The sequence below is a fragment of the Galeopterus variegatus genome, unplaced genomic scaffold, assembly GCF_000696425.1.
Source record: "Galeopterus variegatus unplaced genomic scaffold, G_variegatus-3.0.2 Scaffold3153, whole genome shotgun sequence".
NCBI lineage: Eukaryota > Metazoa > Chordata > Mammalia > Dermoptera > Cynocephalidae > Galeopterus > Galeopterus variegatus.
The window spans coordinates 14,867-33,288 of record NW_007729264.1 but is presented as its reverse complement, the minus strand read 5'-3'; the positions used below and the strand labels follow the sequence as shown (position 1 = coordinate 33,288).

The following is an 18,422-nucleotide window of genomic DNA, read 5'->3' as shown; positions in this document are numbered from 1 at the left end:
GAACCAAAGGGCACATCTGGACTCATTCCTAACCACCCAACACCCATTTCACAGATGGGAAACTGAGGCTTAGAGCGGGGTTATGCTTTTCAAGAGGCCAGCCTTAATTAGTGGCTAGCACCCAGCTCGCCTGCCTTTCATTTGCATGTACTTTCCTCCAGACCCAACTAAAAACTTACTGTGAGGATCCAACGAGTCTTTTGGAAATTGCTTGGCCTGGTGCCATTAAATGGATGTGAATTTTGGACTTGTGAATTCAAGTTTCTCTTTATTCTTCCTATTCCTGGCAGTGCCCTTGGAAGATTCACAGACTAACAGTCTGAAGGAGGAGGCAGTGGCCAGGGGAGCATCTTTGGCTGGGAAGTGCTGGGGGGTCTACACTACATCCTTGCAACGAGGCAAATATTGATGACCAATTTTAAAGAGCAGGAAACGGAAGCTTAGAGAGCTGAGGATACTTGCCCATTCTTCCATCTTTCTTTATAGAACCCCTTTATTTTTGAGGGCAGAAATGTGCCTAACAAAGAAACTCTCTGTCCCTGCCTTCTTTGCAACCAGGCACGGTCAATGAGATATAAGTAGAAGTTGCAGGTTGGGGCTTCTTGAAAAGTTCATTAAGGTGGCTGACCCAGCTGGAAGTTTGTGCTTTTGTTTTCCTCTCCTGCTTTTCCCTGATTAGATGGAAGAAATGATGGTTGGTGCTCAGCAGTCATTTTATCAGCGTGAAGATGAAAGCCACAACCTGGGGGCAGCAGAAGGAAGAGCTGCAGGATCCCCAGCCCACCTCTGGACTTCTCATCAGTGTTGAAGCCACTATTCTGCATCTTCTCTGCTAGAACCAGAAGCAATTTGTCACTGGTAACATTTCACGAAGCGTTAGTCTGGTTTGGCATCTGATAAACAGATGGGTTGGAGAATGTCATTGCATCATTCTTACCTGGGTCTCTCCAGTGTGCTGTAGAGATGCCCTGGTCTCCGTTGGTTGATGGCCAATGGCCTCTGCAGTGGGATCGACTTCATAAATGGTGAGTGACCCCATCACTGGGGGAGACGTGGCACTGGGTGATGGACAGGGAAGAAACTGATGGGAAGCCCTTGATCTCTGCACATCCATCCAATGCCTCCAAAGCAAACATTCCTGCACACAAGCCCGGGGGAGTGTCAACAATGTATTTGAACCTGTACATCATGAATGTCATCAAGTGGAGAGATGTGGGGAGTGTGGGGAGCACTGAGAGGGGCTGAGGGTGGGAGACTGTGTGCATGTTGCACATTCATGTCCCTGTCCTGCTCTGAGCCTGTGTCCTCACCTGTTCAATAGATGAGATGCACCTGGTGACTGGGAGGGAGAAAGCCACTCAATCTACTCTGGATAGGGAGGGAGAGGGTGTCCCAGCCTCAGTTCACTGGTCTGTGATCCTGGAGCTTTGCGTTCTAGCCTGGCTGTGCCCAGTCCCTGCTGTTTGACATAGGGCAATTCCCATGCCCTTTGCAGGCTCAGTTTCTCCATCTAAATAATAGCAGCTGACATCGACAAGCAATTTTCACAAATGCTTATTGAACCCTCCTTATGCTATAAGCATCCTTATGCTATAAAAGAGGTGTCAGAGAGCTGCCTGACCCCTCCACTTCTGCCCTGTGAGGACACAGTGACAATGCCATCTCAGAAGCAGAGAGTGGGCTTAACCAGACACCGAATCTGCTGGCACCTTGATCTTGGACTTTCTAGCCTCCAGAACTGTGAGAAATAAATTCCTATTATTTATAAATTACCCAGTCTGAGGTATTAGTTATGTCATCAGCAATAAACTGAGATAACATGTATTTCAAATTATTCAAATAATCCATTTATAAAAGAATATTTTTAAAATACAGAAGCACATAAAGCAAACAATGTTCCTCTAGTCTTTGTTCTATGTAGACAGATATAAACATAAATGTAGAGACATGGTCAGCTAACTACCATCTCTGTAGCAGATTCCTTTGAAGGGACACCTGAGTGGTGAACCTCCCTGTCTGCCACTAAGTCGTATTTCAAATTATTCAAATAATCCATTTATAAAAGAATATTTTTAAAATACAGAAGCACATAAAGCAAACAATGTCCCTCTAGTCTTTGTTCTATGTAGACAGATAAAAACATAAATGTAGAGACATGGTCAGCTAACTACCATATCTGTAGCAGATTCCTTTGAAGGGACACCTGAGTGGTGAACCTCCCTGTCTGCCACTAAGTCACTTAACCATTCTGGGCAAAGATCAGACCATCCTTCAGAGGCCCAGCCATGAGGACCTCGTACTGTTGATCTTCCACCAACATCCCCAAAGGCAGGCCATGCCCACTGCTGCCTGCTCATTGTTTCCCTGGAATGTCCTGCTCTCTCCTGCTTCAGGGTCTTTGGGCCTGCCAGGAACATAGTAAATCCTCCATGAATCTGTGTCAAAAGAATGAATGAACAAATGAATGACCCATTCTATAGGACTTGCTCTAATCTCAGTCTTCCCAAGAAGATGTTACAGATCAAGCCGAGTAGAATTCAGTCTCTGACCCCAAAGCTGGGCATTTGTCCAACACTCAGCCCTGGCTCTGAGGATATCAGCTTCTGCCCCTAACTGGTCAGCTCTTAGGGCCATGTATAAGTTTTCCTGGCCTTGCGTTATGGGTTTTGCATGGCACATCTCCTTTCATCCTCTCCAAACCCTACGAGGGCTGGTGCTCTAACACCTGCTTTACAGGCCAAGGGGCTGCGCTCAGAGAAGCTGAATAATGGGCCTCAAGCTCTTGGAAGAACCAAGATTCAAACCATGGCAGACACGAAAGCTGAGCTCTTAACCGCAATTCAATTTTATCCCAGTACATTTTCTACCTACTGATACGTGCTGGAGCTGGAATGACACTCTCTCCTGGGTCACCTGAGAGCAGGTGTTCCCCGAAGATCCCAGGCCACCCACTGAAACATCATCACATGCTTCTTCCTTAAAGAATGTGGGCAAGGAAGCCCAGGAGGGGAGGCTGAAAGGTCAGGCAGAGGTCAGGTTCTAGGGGACATGGATGCCAGGCTTGAAGCCTCCGCCCTGGAAGTGTTTTATTTTATTTTTTAAAATAAATGTTATGTTTTTAGAGCAGTATTAGATTCACAGCAAAACTGAGTGGGAAGTACAGAGAGTTCCCATTTAACCCCTTCCATCTCTCCTAACCTCCCTGACTATCAACATCGCACCTGAGAGTGGTACATTTTCTACAATCTATGAACCTGCACGGGCACATCATTATCATCCAAAGTCCGTGGTTTACACTGGGGTTCGCCCTTGCTGCTGTACATTCGTTGGGTTTTGACAAATGTGTCCACCATTGTAGTATCACACAGACTAGTTTCACTGTCCTAAAAGTCCTCTGTGCTCCACCTATTCATCCCTCCTGTCCCCCGAACCCCTGGCAACCATTTATCTTTTTACTGTCGCCATGGTTTTGCTTTTCCAGAATGTCATATAGTTGGAATCACACAGTATGAAGCACTTTCAGATTGGTTTCTTTCACTTAGTAATAGCATTTGAAACTCCTTCAAGTCTTTTTGAGGCTTAAAAGCTCATTTCTTTTTAGCACTGAATAATATTCCATTGTCTGGGTGCACCACAGCTGGTTCGTCCGTTCACTTACTGAAGGGCACCTTGGTTGCTTCCAAGTTTTTGCACTTAAGAATAAAGCTGTTCTTCACGTCTGTGTGCAGGTTTTTGTGTGGACATAATTTTTCAACTCATTTGGGTAAGTACCGAGGAGCACAATCGCCTCGATCATGTGGGAAGCTGCCCTGGAAGTCTGGATCAAGGGTGTGACGTTGTAGGTACCATTGTCAGCACAGCTGTTCCCATTAGCAGCCACGTCTACAGGCCCAGAGGGTCAGTTGGATGGGTGAATGTTAACAGGACAACAGGGGCAAATGTTGACTTTGACCGTTGACCTTGGATAGGAGCCAATGAGAATCACTGTTTCCTCTTCTGGAGCAAAGAAGAGGGCTTGCTCCTTCTGGCATCACTCTCCCCCGCCCAGGCTGAGGAGGGCAGAGTACAGGCTCCGAGCCACCAGCCCTGGCTACCTCCATAGCCTAGTCTGGGGGAACTCGGATGGCAAAGCCTCAGTGTGAGTGAGCCATGGCAAGGGCTTCCACCCCTCTCTTGTGAGTACCCCTTCCCCAGAAGCCACCCTCTCTCTAGTCTATAGCCCAGCTACCCACCCCCAGCAGCATCTGTCCTGGGTCAAATTTTGCAGTCTCTCACCTGGACCAGCCTCAGCCTTTGTCTCCTTCCAACCCAGCTGACCCATCACTTCCTGAAAGCGAGAGCTGAAATTGTCCTGCCCCTGCTCAGAAACCGTCCTTGCTCCCTAGAGTCTAGCTCGGTGGTTTGCAATGTGTTGTTGGTGGTCCGCAAGACCCTTTTCAGGGGCTCTGCAAGGTCAAAACAAATACTAAACTAATACTAATCCATTATCGGCCTTTTCACTCTCATACTCTCAGAAGCGTAGAGCAGAATGTTCTAGACACTACATGACATGTAATGTTGCAACAGACTGAAAGCAGAAGCAGCCACTGGAATCCAGCTGTCTTCTATTATGCCAGTTATTATAGAGATTAAAAAAAAACATAAAACGAAGCCACTCTTCTCACTAATGATGTTTTGGAACAGTTATTTTTTTATAAAAATATGTCATTTTGATAAAATGTCCTGAGTTTATATTGCTATTTTAAAAGGAATTGACAAATATATATTTAAGAATTTCTCAGTGTTACTTTCTTTTATGGCAAAGATTGATAAAGGGAACCCATATTTTAAAAAAAGCTCTTTGAGGTTCTCAATTTTTGAGAGTGTGCTAAGAACAAAGAGACCTGAGAACTGCTGCCTTAGGGGATCACATCGAAATCACCCCCAGCGTGGCATTCGAGGCCCTGCCTCCATTTGAACCTCACACATTTATGCTCCTGCAGCCTTGAGGGCTGAGTGCCACCTCCCTGTGTTTGCTCATTTGGTCACTTCTGCTTGCAATGCCCTCCCCTCCCTTCTCTGCTTGTCATCCTTTCAATTTCAGATCAATCGGCACCTTCTCCGGGAAGCCTTCCCTGACTGCCCGTCACCTCCAAGCTGGAACAGAAGCCCCTGCTCTGAGTTTCTTTTCTCAGCGCTTTATTGCCTCTTCATGAACCCATATCCCCCAAGAGGCTGTGTCCCTTCTTGATGGCAGAAGCAGGTCCTGCCCTCTCCCCCACATCCTGCCCCCAGTCCGTGCAACAGGCGTGGCATGTAGCAGGAACACATTCCTTGCATGCTGAGGTTGGGGAAGTCCTGCTTAAGTCACCCCTGAATTGCCTGGCTCAGCTAGATACTCAATAACCTTCCTACTTTTTAAACATGCATTTTATTTCTTGCATAGACATGAACACAGACGTGAGTCACCCCCCCATAAAACTAACTTTTGTCAAATTTCAGCATCCCTTTTCAGTTTTTTTCTCTATTTCATTTTTCTTGCTTCATTGCAATTCCAATTAAGCTCAGTCCTAAGATCCATATTTTCACCCAGCTGGAAACCACAAGTATTTCCCAATTAATTTTTAAACACGCAGAAAATAGACTATCAAATTGATGTAACAATTGAGTCTCCTAACTTGGGACCTTTGGCTTCCACTGTGATGAAGTTTATTCTACTCCCATTCAAAGAGCAAATATTTAAACTAAAAGCGTCAATCTGCTGGCAAAGGTATGGTAAAATACGCACACCTTCTCATCGTAGTGTAAATAGGAAGATCCGGTTTGGTAAATAATTTCGTGATGTGTTCCTGGGATCATTAAATATTCCAAGGCACAGAGCTAATCATTCTGATGCTGAGACATTATCCTGAAGAAGTCGTGCAGACATTGGAAAGACCCACCTGAATGCGCAGCATTTATTTAACTGGATTAAGCCTTCAAATGAGCCTCGTCTAGAGCTTGGTGCGCTGCTCTCCGCGTGACTCAGTGTCCACTTGGGTTTTGCCTTCTTTCTTTCCACATATCCCCTAATGGCAGATGTCCTCTAACTCCCTTAAAATGTTCTTCTCTTCCTCAGACCCCCTTCATGGGATGTCACCACCTCTGGGAAACCCTCACCCCATTTTCCTTTGAGGTCTGGGCCTCGTGGACAGGGAGCCAGAGCTGGACCTGGGGGAGCCAGGCTCACGGAGGAAGAACGCATCTGCACTTCTCCACCCCGTCCTGTTTCCCTCCTTACTGGCCACATCAGTCACCAGTGGGGCTGGGTGGCCTTAGCCCCACCCGCTCCATATCCTGGCCTCACACACGTAGGAGCCAGGCTTTGGGTCGATAGCTGGTTACTTATGTCCTCAAGGGTCAGTATCTGGTCCTGGTGAACCAAAAACAATGACAGGTTTCCTATATCCCCCAATGTGGTTTGCTAGAGTTTTAGTTAGACGGCGTCTGACTATGCACAGTCAGGAAGGGGTTCGCTCACTCACTCGCTCGCTCACTCATTTACCCCTTCCACGTCGGTTCGTGCCTGTGCTCCGCTCCTTCGTTGGGCTCTGGGGCGTGCACAGTCAGGAAGGGGTTCGCTCACTCACTCGCTCGCTCGCTCATTTACCCCTTCCACGTCGGTTCGTGCCTGTGCTCCGCTCCTTCGTTGGGCTCTGGGGCTGCTGGGAGGAGTAAAGCACCCGCCACAGGCTCGTGGGGCAGACAGATGAATGGGAAAAATGAAAACCGTAACAACGAGAGCTGACACACTCATGACAAGGTGGCTTGGTTAGACCTACATGTCGGGAAACACGGTATACTTTTTTGGAAACATTAAGGCGCAGTCCTCCATGAGCTGGGAGGTGACTCCTGAGCAGAGTCTTGAAGGTTGAGGAGGATTTAGCCAGCGGGGTAGGGGGAAGGAAAGGTGTCCTAGGTGCATGGGATGGCATGGACTAGGGCTTGGCACTGACCCGAACTGGTCACTGCTCAAAAGAAACCGTTTTTAAGTACCTCCTTGTGTATTTTCTGTGGGAGGTGGGATTGTCACAAAATACAGTCAGAAAGGAAAACACTCAGCACTCTTTTTTGGCTAGCATGGAAAACGCCAGCTATGGAGGAGGCTCACTTCGGATTGAGTCCAGCTTCACCTCAGACCAGCCCCAAGGCCTCAGGCAGGTCACTGCACCTCTCTGAGCCTCAGTTCCATACCTACCCAAAGAACCATGCACCGAATCACTCTGTAAAAATCAGAATTCAGTGAGATAATGTGCATAAAGGCCTAATCCAGGGTTTCTCAACACTACTGACATTTGTGGCTGGATGATTCTGTTGTGAAGAGCTGTCCTGTGCATTATAGGACAGTTACTGGCATCCCTGGCCTCTACCCACAAGAAGCCAACAGCACCCGTAAAAATCAGAATTCAGTGAGATAATGTGCATAAAGGCCTAATCCAGGGTTTCTCAACACTACTGACATTTGTGGCTGGATGATTCTGTTATGAAGAGCAGTCTTGTGCATTATAGGACAGTTACTGGCATCCCTGGCCTCTACCCACAAGAAGCCAACAGCACCCCATCCAAATTTGTGACGACTATGTCTGTTTCCAGACATTGTCAAATGTCTCCTGTGAGTAAAGTCACCTCAGGTTGAGGACCACCCGTCTGACATACTGCCTGGCGTGTGGTAGGAACTGAATAAGTGTTTTACTCTCACCTTCCCCTTCAGTTCTGGAAGGAACGTTAACACCTGTCCTGTCAGAGCAGGAGGGGCCTTCAGGTGTCACTACAGAGATAGGGAAACGGGGCTCAGAGAGAGGATGTTAGCAGCCTAGTGTCACCCAGCGTGTCATGGGCAAAATGAGTTAGGTACAACAGAGACAAAGCAGTCTTAGCAAGGAGACCCCAAAACACAGTGGTTTCAATAGCGAGTTCCTTCTTTCTTTCGTAAGAGCTCGCGGGTGAGCAGTCGGGGGCTGTGCCGTCCGCAGCACGCGGCTGCTGCCTCTGGGCCCAGGGTAGCTTCCCCGGTTGTCCCCACTTCTCACCGGAGAGAAGAGGGAAGGCCAGGAGGAGGCGGAGGGACCCTTCTTTCTGCAGCACAGGTGGAACTTGCACAGTCACTTCTGCTGACGTGCCACTGGCCAGGCCTCAGTCACGCGGCACTGGGGGAGAACAGCAGCATCGAGGGGTCCTTGTCTGTCCTGGGCAAAAGAAAGCAGGGCCAGGAAGGTGGAGCCTGCTGGAGGCTGGCGAGAGAGATGGCCAGAGTGCCCGGGAGCTGACATCACCTCTTTGGTAGTAAGTCCAGGGGCCCTAGAGCCGTGGGTTCAAATCCTGACTCACTATGTGACCTTGATGGGTCACTTTGCCTCTGTGAGCCTCAGTTTCCTCATCTGTCAAGTGGAAATAATAATGGAGTCTCCTGGTACAGGGGTGTAGTGAAGAAGGAATGAGATTGTGTGTGCTGGCACAAAGGCAGCCCTCCATGGTGGTGGCCGTGTTATCGTAAGCAGTGTGATGCTGTCTCTGCCATGGCCTGGCCCAACCTGGGGTGAGCTGCGTTCTGGGGTATGGATGGAGGGGCCTTGGACAGAGGAAGGAGCCGGTCTCCATGGGACAGGTGAGCATCCCCAGGGTGCTTGACCTCACTGGGGAGGCTGGGCCTCCATGTAGCCTGGTGGGTGGGCACATGGTCTCAGGGCTGGCGATGGGAGGGATCGGTGAGCCTGGAGCTGGGGACCGTGGGTGCTGTCAGTGCTGCCTAGAGAAGTGATCACAGCTCCAGGGGAACTCCAGCTTCTCAGAGGGCAAGGAGGGGAAGGTGAGGATGGGGCCCTAGTCCCCTGACCCTGTGTCACTCCTGATTCTCCATGAGTCCTCAGGACCCCTGGAGAGCAATGGAGGAAAGCACTGGGTGGGTTGTCCCCAAGTGTGCCTGTGCAGCTTCCCCAGCCTGCCGGCCACAGGGTAGGTACTCACTAAGTACCTGTTGAATGTGTGAATGGATGAATCAAGGGTTCTGCCACTGCCTCAGACTGGCTGTGTGACCCAGGCCAGTTTCTTGCCCTCTCTGTGCCTCAGTTTGTCCCCATTTGTAAAACAAGGAGGTGGAGCTGGATATTCCCAAATGTTCCTTCCAGCTCCAGGTCCAGGTCTTGGCTGCCCCAGTTGCAGCCCCCACCCCCTGCCAACAAGTCCCAGTGAAGGGAATGCAGCAGGCCACATAGGAGGGTGCAAAAATGGGCTTTTATTGCTGGGGGCAGGATAACAGGTGTAGGAGCTGCTGGCCCAAGTGTGAGGAGAAGGGGTGTCTGGGAGGGTCCTTCTGGCTGAGCTCAGGCTTCCGCTCTGACTGAATGGTGGCAGCACCTTCCCAGGGGGAGACGCAGCAAGGGATCAAGGTCAAGCCACTGGGAACCAACCTGGAATGAGACCTTGGGGTGTTTAGGACATCTGCAGCAATGGCTGCCCCACGGGCACTTGATGGGACTCATGTTGACCTGGCTCCACCGTCCCAGCTCTTTCCCATAATACCCTGCATGGTGGAAGGCCTTGGAGAGCGGACTGGCACCGGTCTTTCTCTGGCACCCGGCACTGACCCATCCTCATTCCCCTCGCCCTCCTTCGGAGCAATGGCAAATGTAAAAAGACTGAACAGAGGCCATGACTGGAGCCATGGGCAGGACGTGCTAATGATCAGGACCATGGATCAGTCTGAGATTGGGATCAGGGCTCAGTCTGTGACCCAGGTTGAGGCTCAATCAATAACTGGCATCAAACTCAGTCTGTGACTGGGATCTAGGCTCAGTCTGGGTGTGTGATCAAGGCTCAGGATTCAGAGTGTGACAAGAATCAGGACTCAGTCTATGACTGAGATAAGGGCTCAGTCTGCTGCTGGAAAAAGAAGAGAAGCCAAGCCTCACTTTTGCTTCACCACAGGCCCGGCCCCTCACCAGCAGGTGGGCATCACAGCAGTCCTCCTCCTCATCCTCTTCAGTTGGAGTTTTGCAGGAGGCTTCCTTCTGCTGAAAGAACTAAACCAATATCAGGCCTCAGTCTCTGCCACTGAAAGTTGAATATAGACCAGGACTCAATAGCTGCTACTCTCCAGCAGGGTAGTCTGACAGCCATGGGACCTCAGGCATGTACACTTTGTTCATCTGTAAAATAGGTACAATGACAGTACCTGCCCCACAGGGTTGTTGCGAAGATCCAATGGGATGCGACATACCGAGCTCAGAGAGATTGCCTAAGGGACCGGACTTAACGACTATTTTCATAGAAGAGCCCCCTCCAGGGCCCTGACACCTTCCCTACCCCATTTCTATTGCCCCAGCAGCCCCAGCAACCCAGCCATGCTTGGAGACCTAAAGGCCAAAGCGAGCCCCTACGTGGCTGGAAGAATAGCCACAGTTTCCAACGTGCTCGGGACAGTGTGTCCCTCTGTTGCTCCAGGGCCCCCGGGCCACAACTGCTATGGGGTGGGCACAGAGCTGCAGGTGTGCCCTTGGAGAGCCTCCTCTCCCCCAGGCTGTGACTTACCAATGGCGTTCTGGATTAAACTCATGTCCAGGGTGTCAACAATGCTGCGGATCAGTGGGCATACCTGAGAACCAGAGACCAGAGAGAAAGAGGGTGAAGAGGAGGAAGGAAGAAGAACAAATCATTCTCAGCTGAGAACAAACCATTTGCCACCCACAGAGATGCTCATTTCTAGGAATCTTAGAGCCTTTGGACCTTAGGATTCTGGAACAATGGAATCCTAGCAGTCTAAAATCAGAGGACCCTCGGATGCTAGAATCCTAAAACCTTAGAATGTTAGAATTCTAGAACCTCAAGAATCTATACTCTAGAGTGTTAACATCCCCATACTCTTAGAAACCTTGATCTTTGGAACCCTGGAATTTTAAAGGGTCAAGTGGGGCCCTGGGAACGGTTGAGCAGAGCTTCTCATGATTTCATGTGCATACAGTTCTCTGCAGATTCCGATGCTGGCTCCTCCCACCTTCAACTCTCAGCATAATTGCCACCTCCTCAGGGCAGCCCTCCTTGACTGCTCCTCCAAGGGAGGACTTTGCCATCCTAGTGCCCTGTTAAGTGTCATGCTCTGCGTAGGGCTGGTCGTTTTCCTTGAGGGTTCTTAATTGATGGTCTGAACACTCATCTGCCTGCCTTTCCCTCAGGATAAGCTCCACGAGGACAGGGACCTTGTCTGTCTTCCCCAATCAATTCACCAGAGCTCAGATGGTACCTGCCTGACACATAGCAGATGCTCAATACATTTTTGGCTGAAAGGATGAGTGAAGTAAACATACAATTAAATATATAATGACAATGTGTGACAAGTAGTCTGAAGGGCAAGAGCAGACTCTTATGAGAGAGAATAGGAGGAACCTTGTCAAGAGCCCAAAGGATGAGAAGGTACTTTGAGGTACAGTGAGAAAAAAAGTGCTCTTGGTAGTCAGAAGAGCCCATGCCAAGGTCCTGAAGTGGGAAAGAGCTTGTGTGAGGCACAGAACCAAGGCCAAAGTGTCTGGAGCAGAGCTGAGTGAGAGGAGAGTGCAGTGACATGCAGGTCGGGCCAGACCAGGCTGAGCCTACAGCCTGGGGAGCACTCAGGATTGCATCCAAAGTGCAAAGAAAAGCCCTGAGAGCGGCCAAAGTGTCTGGAGCAGAGCTGAGTGAGAGGAGAGTGCAGTGACATGCAGGTCGGGCCAGACCAGGATGAGCCTACAGCCTGGGGAGCACTCAGGATTGCATCCAAAGTGCAAAGAAAAGCCCTGAGAGGATTTAGAGCCGAGTGGTGGCATTTCACAGACGTGGACACAAACCCAGAATGGCAAGATCAGTTCCTGGGGCTGTTTGACAAGGCAGTGTCCAGCAGGGCTCAGGACTCTGAATTTGCATCCCAGCCTTTCCAACTAACATCAGGCCATGAAGCCTTTCTTTGGTTTTAGGGGCTCTTTGGGTAACCTGTGATCACATTCTTTGGTGGGGGAGGGTTGAGTGACCTCTGCTCTTGGCCACCATGGCTGAGAGCCAAGAACCCAGCCTGCTTCTGGCTAAGGCCAACCAGCCCAGGACTGCCAGACCATTTCTGCTCTCCCAGCCACTGGCCAGGGTCAACCCTTCTCCTTCCACCCTCTTGCCTGTTCCAAACTTGCTCTTTCAAGCATATGCTTTAAGATGTAGATTTTGTGGATTAACAGGGATCAGTGATTTAAATGGGGGGGATTACATTTTCAAGATTTCATTTCAGGAATTTTCCAGTGGGTGGAGGATGATTTAGGAACAATCTGAAATTAGAGCCCATGGTAGACATTTACTCTCCCTCCCCCTCCCAACTGGAGGCAAGAAGGTACATACAATTATTATTATTGTTATTATTATATTATTATTATTGAGGACCATTACAATAATGATAATGGGGGCAATTCTCCAAGAAGATATAACAAAGCTAAATGTGTATGCACCTAACAACAGAGCTTCAAAAGCCATGAAGCAAAACCTGATAGAACTGAAAGGTGAAATAGGCAAATTCACAATTGGAGTTAGAGAGGTCAATACTCCTGTCTCAGTAGTGGAAAGAAGCAGAAGACAAGAGAGTCAACATGCATATTACTACTACTGAGAACTTAGTATGTTCTAGGGTCTATGCTAAATGTTTATATTTTTTCTCATCTGGTCATCTCAGAAGCCTATGAGTAGGTATTACTATCATCCCCAGTTGCCAGATGTGAAAACTGAGGCTTAGAGAGAATACATTGGTTATAAAGTTACAAGTTAGTGGCAGAGCCGATATATGAACCAAGGTCAGTCTAACCCCAGAGCCCGAACTCTTTCACCAGATTAAGTCACCTCCCAGGTATAGAAATAGGACTGAAATTAGGGGTCTTCAACTCCCCTGAAAGCCCAGCTCAGCAGGCCTTACCTGCCTAGCAAGGAGAGGGAGACATTGATCGGGTCGCTGGTGCATTCTCCCAGGACCACTGTGCTCAGGCTGTTTTGGACATTGGTGTCAATTCTGACGCCACTCAGGAGGTCCAGGGAGGCCTTCAGGTCGACGACCTTGCCAATCAAAGGCCTGCAGGAAACGAGATTCACAGTGAGCAGAGGTCTAGAAGGCCTTTCATGTTGCCTGCTCGAGTTCCTCTACCTGTGTGGAAGTTATCCAGGATGTCTATGGCTAATGAACACATTGTCCAAGTAATGTCACCATGATTCATAGTCTTTATGGGATTTGCATGTTTATATTAGGGGATTCTTCTCCTGGCCACATGAGTTTAGCTCATGTGAAATTTTTATACACATTGTACTAATCATTAAAATAATAGTAGTTAATATTTACAGTACACAAATCGTGTAAAGGCACTTTTAAAAAGTATTTTACCTGGATTAATCCATTTAATTATCACAGCAATACTATGAGGGAAAAGTACCATTATTATCTCTCTTTTCTGAATAAGGAAACCTTGGTACTGAGAGGTTATGTAACTATCCCCAAATCTCACAGCTAATGACTGATGGCACCATTAGTGCACTTAAATTATAGAAATTCTTTTACATATGCTCATTATCCTGTCTGTCTATATCTTTCAATATGAAAATATTTTAAAATTATATTTTGATACATGCTCTTTATCACATACTGTACACTTTTATCTACATTTATCTGTAATGGTCACTGCTATTTAGAGAGAGTCTTGGGAGACAAAATAATCTGGAGGAAATTTTGCTAAAGAATTATACATACTCATGTCTTCTCAATTTTTCAAATTTTATAATTAGATAAGTGTTATAATTTCAAAAATATATTCAATGAAGAATTCTTTTTAAAAGAGACTTAGTTATGGCCGAGGTGCACTAGAACATTTTAAAGCCTGCGATTTTAGACCTGGAAAAGTCCCCACATTTACAGATTGGGAAACTGAGGCCCAAAGTTGCACAGCAGCATGGGAATGTGCCCGATTCCCATGTTGGGGAGCCATCTGCCATGCCACACTGCCTCTCCCAAATCTCAAATCTCAGATTCTAACGCCTACTCACAGGACCACAGTGACATCGGCGGTGACGGGAAACCTCAGGTTAATGCCATTGCCATCAGCAGTCAGTTCACTTTTGACATCCTGGATGAGGGAGTTGCTGATCTCCACCCTGAGCAGAAACCACAATTGCCCCTGGTCATTCCTCACGACAGGCATTTGCTGACACTTCCCTATGCCACGTCGTGCTGAGCCTTTGGGCCTCACCGACCTTGCCTTCTTTAGTCTTCACTGTAGCCCTGTCCATTCTCTGCATTTTATGGCACAGCATGCTTTGACTCAGACAGATGTGATTTTCCCCAGATTTCAAGGGGAATAAGGGCCAGAGTCAGAATTTGAACCCAGAACACTCAGACTCCAAAACTCTACATGTGGAGCCTGGGGTGACTTGGTTTGGATTTTAGTTTTCCTTACCCCGAGGGGATATACGCTTTTATCTCTAGCTATATTTGGAGAAGAAAAGTTTTATTCCTTGGGAAAGGAACTTCAGGTACCAGCAAACAGATGGAGGTGAAGATGAATAGAAAATTCACCTTGACCCTGAAATTGCAGGACGTGGAAGTCCCAGCCCAGAAGATGCCCAGATTGGCCCAGTAGCCCTGCCCCTAATTTACTCAAGCTCTGGTGGCGTGGCCTCAGACCACCTCAGCTCTGTAGCATGGAACAAGGCTTGGCCACCTGTCTTTGATATTAAACTTACCTACCCAAAGATATGTATTTCCTTTTCTCGGAACAAAGGTCTCCATCATGAAGTACCAACTCACCCCGAAGTCTTCTCGCTAACTGAATTGACCAAATTTAGGGCATTGTTCATCAAATTCCCAGCTTCCTGGATTTTCTGCTTGGCCAGCTGCCAAACCTTGGATTTCTGAAGCACGTCCAAGTCGACACTCAGTTTTGGAAGGTCAGCTGTCAAAAACAATCACCATATAGTGTCATGCACCACTTAGGAAGCAGCCACCGTGCTCTAGGTTCCAGGTAAGACTTTTGTCTACGTTATGTCATTTAATGTTTATAACAATTCAGTGAGGTAGGTATCATTGTTACCTGCACTTTACAGATGAGGAAATAAAGGTTCAAAAAGGTTAAGAAATGTGTCTAGTCACACGGCTAGGGAATCCTTCCATGCTGCCTCCATACTAATATATACTGATCATTTATCAACAAACCAATCAATTAATTGGCCAGGCAATTGATATTGATTGTACATAAGCTTCTAGGAGAGACGTGGGGGTCCATTGCTTTAAGTGAGATGCTCACATGAGCTTGAAAGGCTAGGTCAAACAAAATGAGAGAATAAACTAACAAATGGAAAATCTACAACCAAGAAAAAAAAAATATGGCTCTAGCCCATGAAAGTGGCAAGTGGGAGTCCCAGAATGACAGCTTTGCGGTAGGCCCAGAGAGCAATAATTTATACAGGAGCTTGAGGACAGAGTGTCCTGATGGGAGGTCTCCAGAGAACAGGGGGATGAGATAGGATAAATTACACGGCAGATGTAGAGTGGTGCATATGAAAAGAATTAAGAATATATGGGTAGAAAATAATTCAAGTGAGAAACAACAAGGCACTCACTAACTCAAGGGAAAAAAAGACTGTGTAAGAAAAGAGACATAATCACAGTACTGCAACTTGGCTCTGCGACAGACGGTATCTACCTAGTTACAATGATGCAGAGAATGTCAATTTAAATAAAATCAATGATGTAACTACATCTGATCATAGAACTCACTAGATGATCTTGATCCAGACACTTCCGTCTCTGAGCCCCAGTTTTCCCAGCTGTGATACTAGAGCGTGGATCCTTTCTGCATCTTTGAAACTTGCCCAAGTCCTGACAAGGTTTGAAAGGCAGTCTTTTGCAGAAGTTACCTCTTCCTATAAAAACTGCTTGTCACTGTGCTGTTAATGTTTCCAGAAAATGAAAAGAAAGCCAAATTCTTTTAACAAGTCAGCATAAAAAGGAGGTGGGATTTAATATGAAGGTAGGTAGCCTTACAGATACTTAGGCTAGCTAGGACTAACTTCTTTAATTTACAATGAGTTAATACAAGTCAATAAGAGAAAATTAAACAACCCAACAGAAGAATATGCTAAGAATATGAATAAAATACTTGTGTTAAAATATGTAAAGGGATGGTAAGGATATGAAAAAATGAAAGAACTCTCATAATTAGATAAATGCAAGGTGAAATAAGTTGCAATCTTTCATTTATGAGACTGGCAAAAAATGAAAGGGATGGTAAGGATATGAAAAAATGAAAGAACTCTCGTAATTAGATAAATGCAAGGTGAAATAAGTTGCAATCTTTCATTTATGAGACTGGCAAAAAATTTAAAGTTGTCCATACCTAGTGCTGGCAAGGGAGTGGGGAAAAAAAGGCACCTATACACTGTTGGAGAAAGTGTTAACACGGGATTATTTGTCCTCATCTGCCGTAATTTAACATGCGTATTGTAGTGGATTGAATTATGTCCCCCCAAAACTCCCTGAAGCTTGAATTGTATCCTGCAAGTTTTTATGTATTAGAAACTTAGCCCCACTGTGATTGCTAAGAGGGTGGGAAATCCTATTACGGTAATTGAAAGGTGGAGCCTTGAAGAGGTGATTGGGTTGTAGGACTGTGCAGTAGTGAACGGATTAAAAGTGGTGGTCAGGGGCATGGTTCTGAGGGCTTTAAAAGAAGAGGAGAGTCTGTCTGTCTTGCTCTCTCTCTGTTCTCTCTGCTTCCACCATCTTGCAATGTGAGACCCCTGGGTCACTGTCACCACCACCAGATGGACTTTAGACTTCTCAGCCTCAGAAACTGTAAGCAATAAATTTTATTTTCTTATAAATCACCCAGTTTCATGTATTTCGTTATAAGCAACATCAAACGGATTAAGACACATATACTGTTTGAACTCTTGAAATCCCACTTTGAGGAATTTATCAAACGCAGATATTGGCCAAAGTTTATCAGGATATATGTAGAAGGATATTCGTAGCATTACTTGTTTCTAGAGAAATAATTGAATGAGCCAGCAATTGAAAAGCCACCTTTCTCAGTAAATCACCCGTAAAGGGCAGCCCCTGGTGGCAGCCTCTGGTGATGCAGGCATGGTGTGGGGGCAGCTAACTCCTGGTGCCTCTGATGATCACCCTTCTTGACTCACCATCAAGTGTATTGTCAACAGTCTCAAGTCCAGTCTCAAGAGCAGGTTTCACATTTTCCACAACATTAGTTAGGTCATTGCCAAGATCCCCAAGAAGAGACTCTGAGGTTCCAGTGAGCAGGCCGCACAAGAGAACAAGCTTCCAAAGCTGGAACATCTTCTGTTCTGACACCTGGACAGTCACGGGAGGAATAGAAGTGACAATTGCCCAGAGGGAAAAGGAAACTCAATGAGCACCTATAGTTCTTACACTTCATATCCCATTAGGATAGATGTGTTATCTCCTATTTTACAGATGGGCAGCCAAGGTCAGAAAGCCGGCAACTTACCCAGAGACACACAGCCAGTGAGTGGAGGAGGTGGGATTGGAAAAGTCAGACTTGACTGCAAGTCCATGCACTTTACACAAAGGTCCTCTGCACATGCTGTCTTCTCTTCCTGAAATATCTTTCCTTTACTTTTTTACCTTTGGGTTGGAATTCTCTCTCATCTCTCATCTGCTCATCCTGGACAGATAATCAATTCCTACTGACTCTCCAGCTTTGCAAAAACATCATGCCCTCTGTGAAGCCTACTCTACGCCTCCTCCCAGAGTCTAGGTGGGACTCCTTTCCTTTCTCCCCCCTACCCCCCATTTCTGCCTTTGTTTTCTGATCAGGGTCCTGGGTACCAATTACTTGATGACTTGCCCACTTTTCCTTCCAGGCTGTGAACTCCTTAGGAGAAGGACTGTGACATTTCACTGTTGAATCCCTGGACTGCAGTAAAAAGCCTGCAGCTAGTATAGTACACTAAGTGAATAAATATTTGTTGAATAAAAGTGTGAACAAATCAATGGACACCACCTCATGACCCTGCATTCCCATCAGCTTGATACTTCTCTTAATTTGCTATATCCAAAATATGAGCTAATCCAAGCAGTCCCATTCTTCTGCCTATGCCCCCAAAGCCTTCTACAGACCACCATGTGGGTGCCACTCACAGGTGTGGAGGCGGATGTTCCTTTGCTCCCTTGCACGGTCTCCTAGGATTCCGCTGAGTGTTGGTGGCCCTTATGTGCTGGTGACGGGATGGGAGACTGCTCATGGAAGCAAGCCCTGGGCCATCCAAGGAGACTCCAAAGAAAATAACTCCTGCCCAGGAAGACCAGGCAGACTTCCAACCCAAAGGTCACCCAGGATGCTTGAACTGGAATGGATGGATGAGGGCAGAACGTTCTG

General features: G+C 47.1%; 1 protein-coding gene across 1 annotated transcript in view; it reads right to left on the bottom strand.

Moving 5' to 3' along the window:
- BPIFA2 (BPI fold containing family A, member 2) overlaps positions 1 to 17,359 on the bottom strand; it is a 20,908-nt gene extending 3,549 nt beyond the window's left edge. Inside the window, exons 1-7 of the mRNA XM_008584135.1 lie at positions 17,203 to 17,359; positions 14,810 to 14,954; positions 14,050 to 14,157; positions 12,935 to 13,087; positions 11,255 to 11,258; positions 10,546 to 10,609; positions 3,772 to 3,882 (exon numbers count right to left, since the gene is read on the bottom strand). Coding sequence (XP_008582357.1) covers positions 3,772 to 3,882; positions 10,546 to 10,609; positions 11,255 to 11,258; positions 12,935 to 13,087; positions 14,050 to 14,157; positions 14,810 to 14,954; positions 17,203 to 17,359 — 742 coding nt within the window. The remainder of the gene's footprint in view (positions 1 to 3,771; positions 3,883 to 10,545; positions 10,610 to 11,254; positions 11,259 to 12,934; positions 13,088 to 14,049; positions 14,158 to 14,809; positions 14,955 to 17,202) is intronic.
- Positions 17,360 to 18,422: the final 1,063 nt, after the last annotated feature.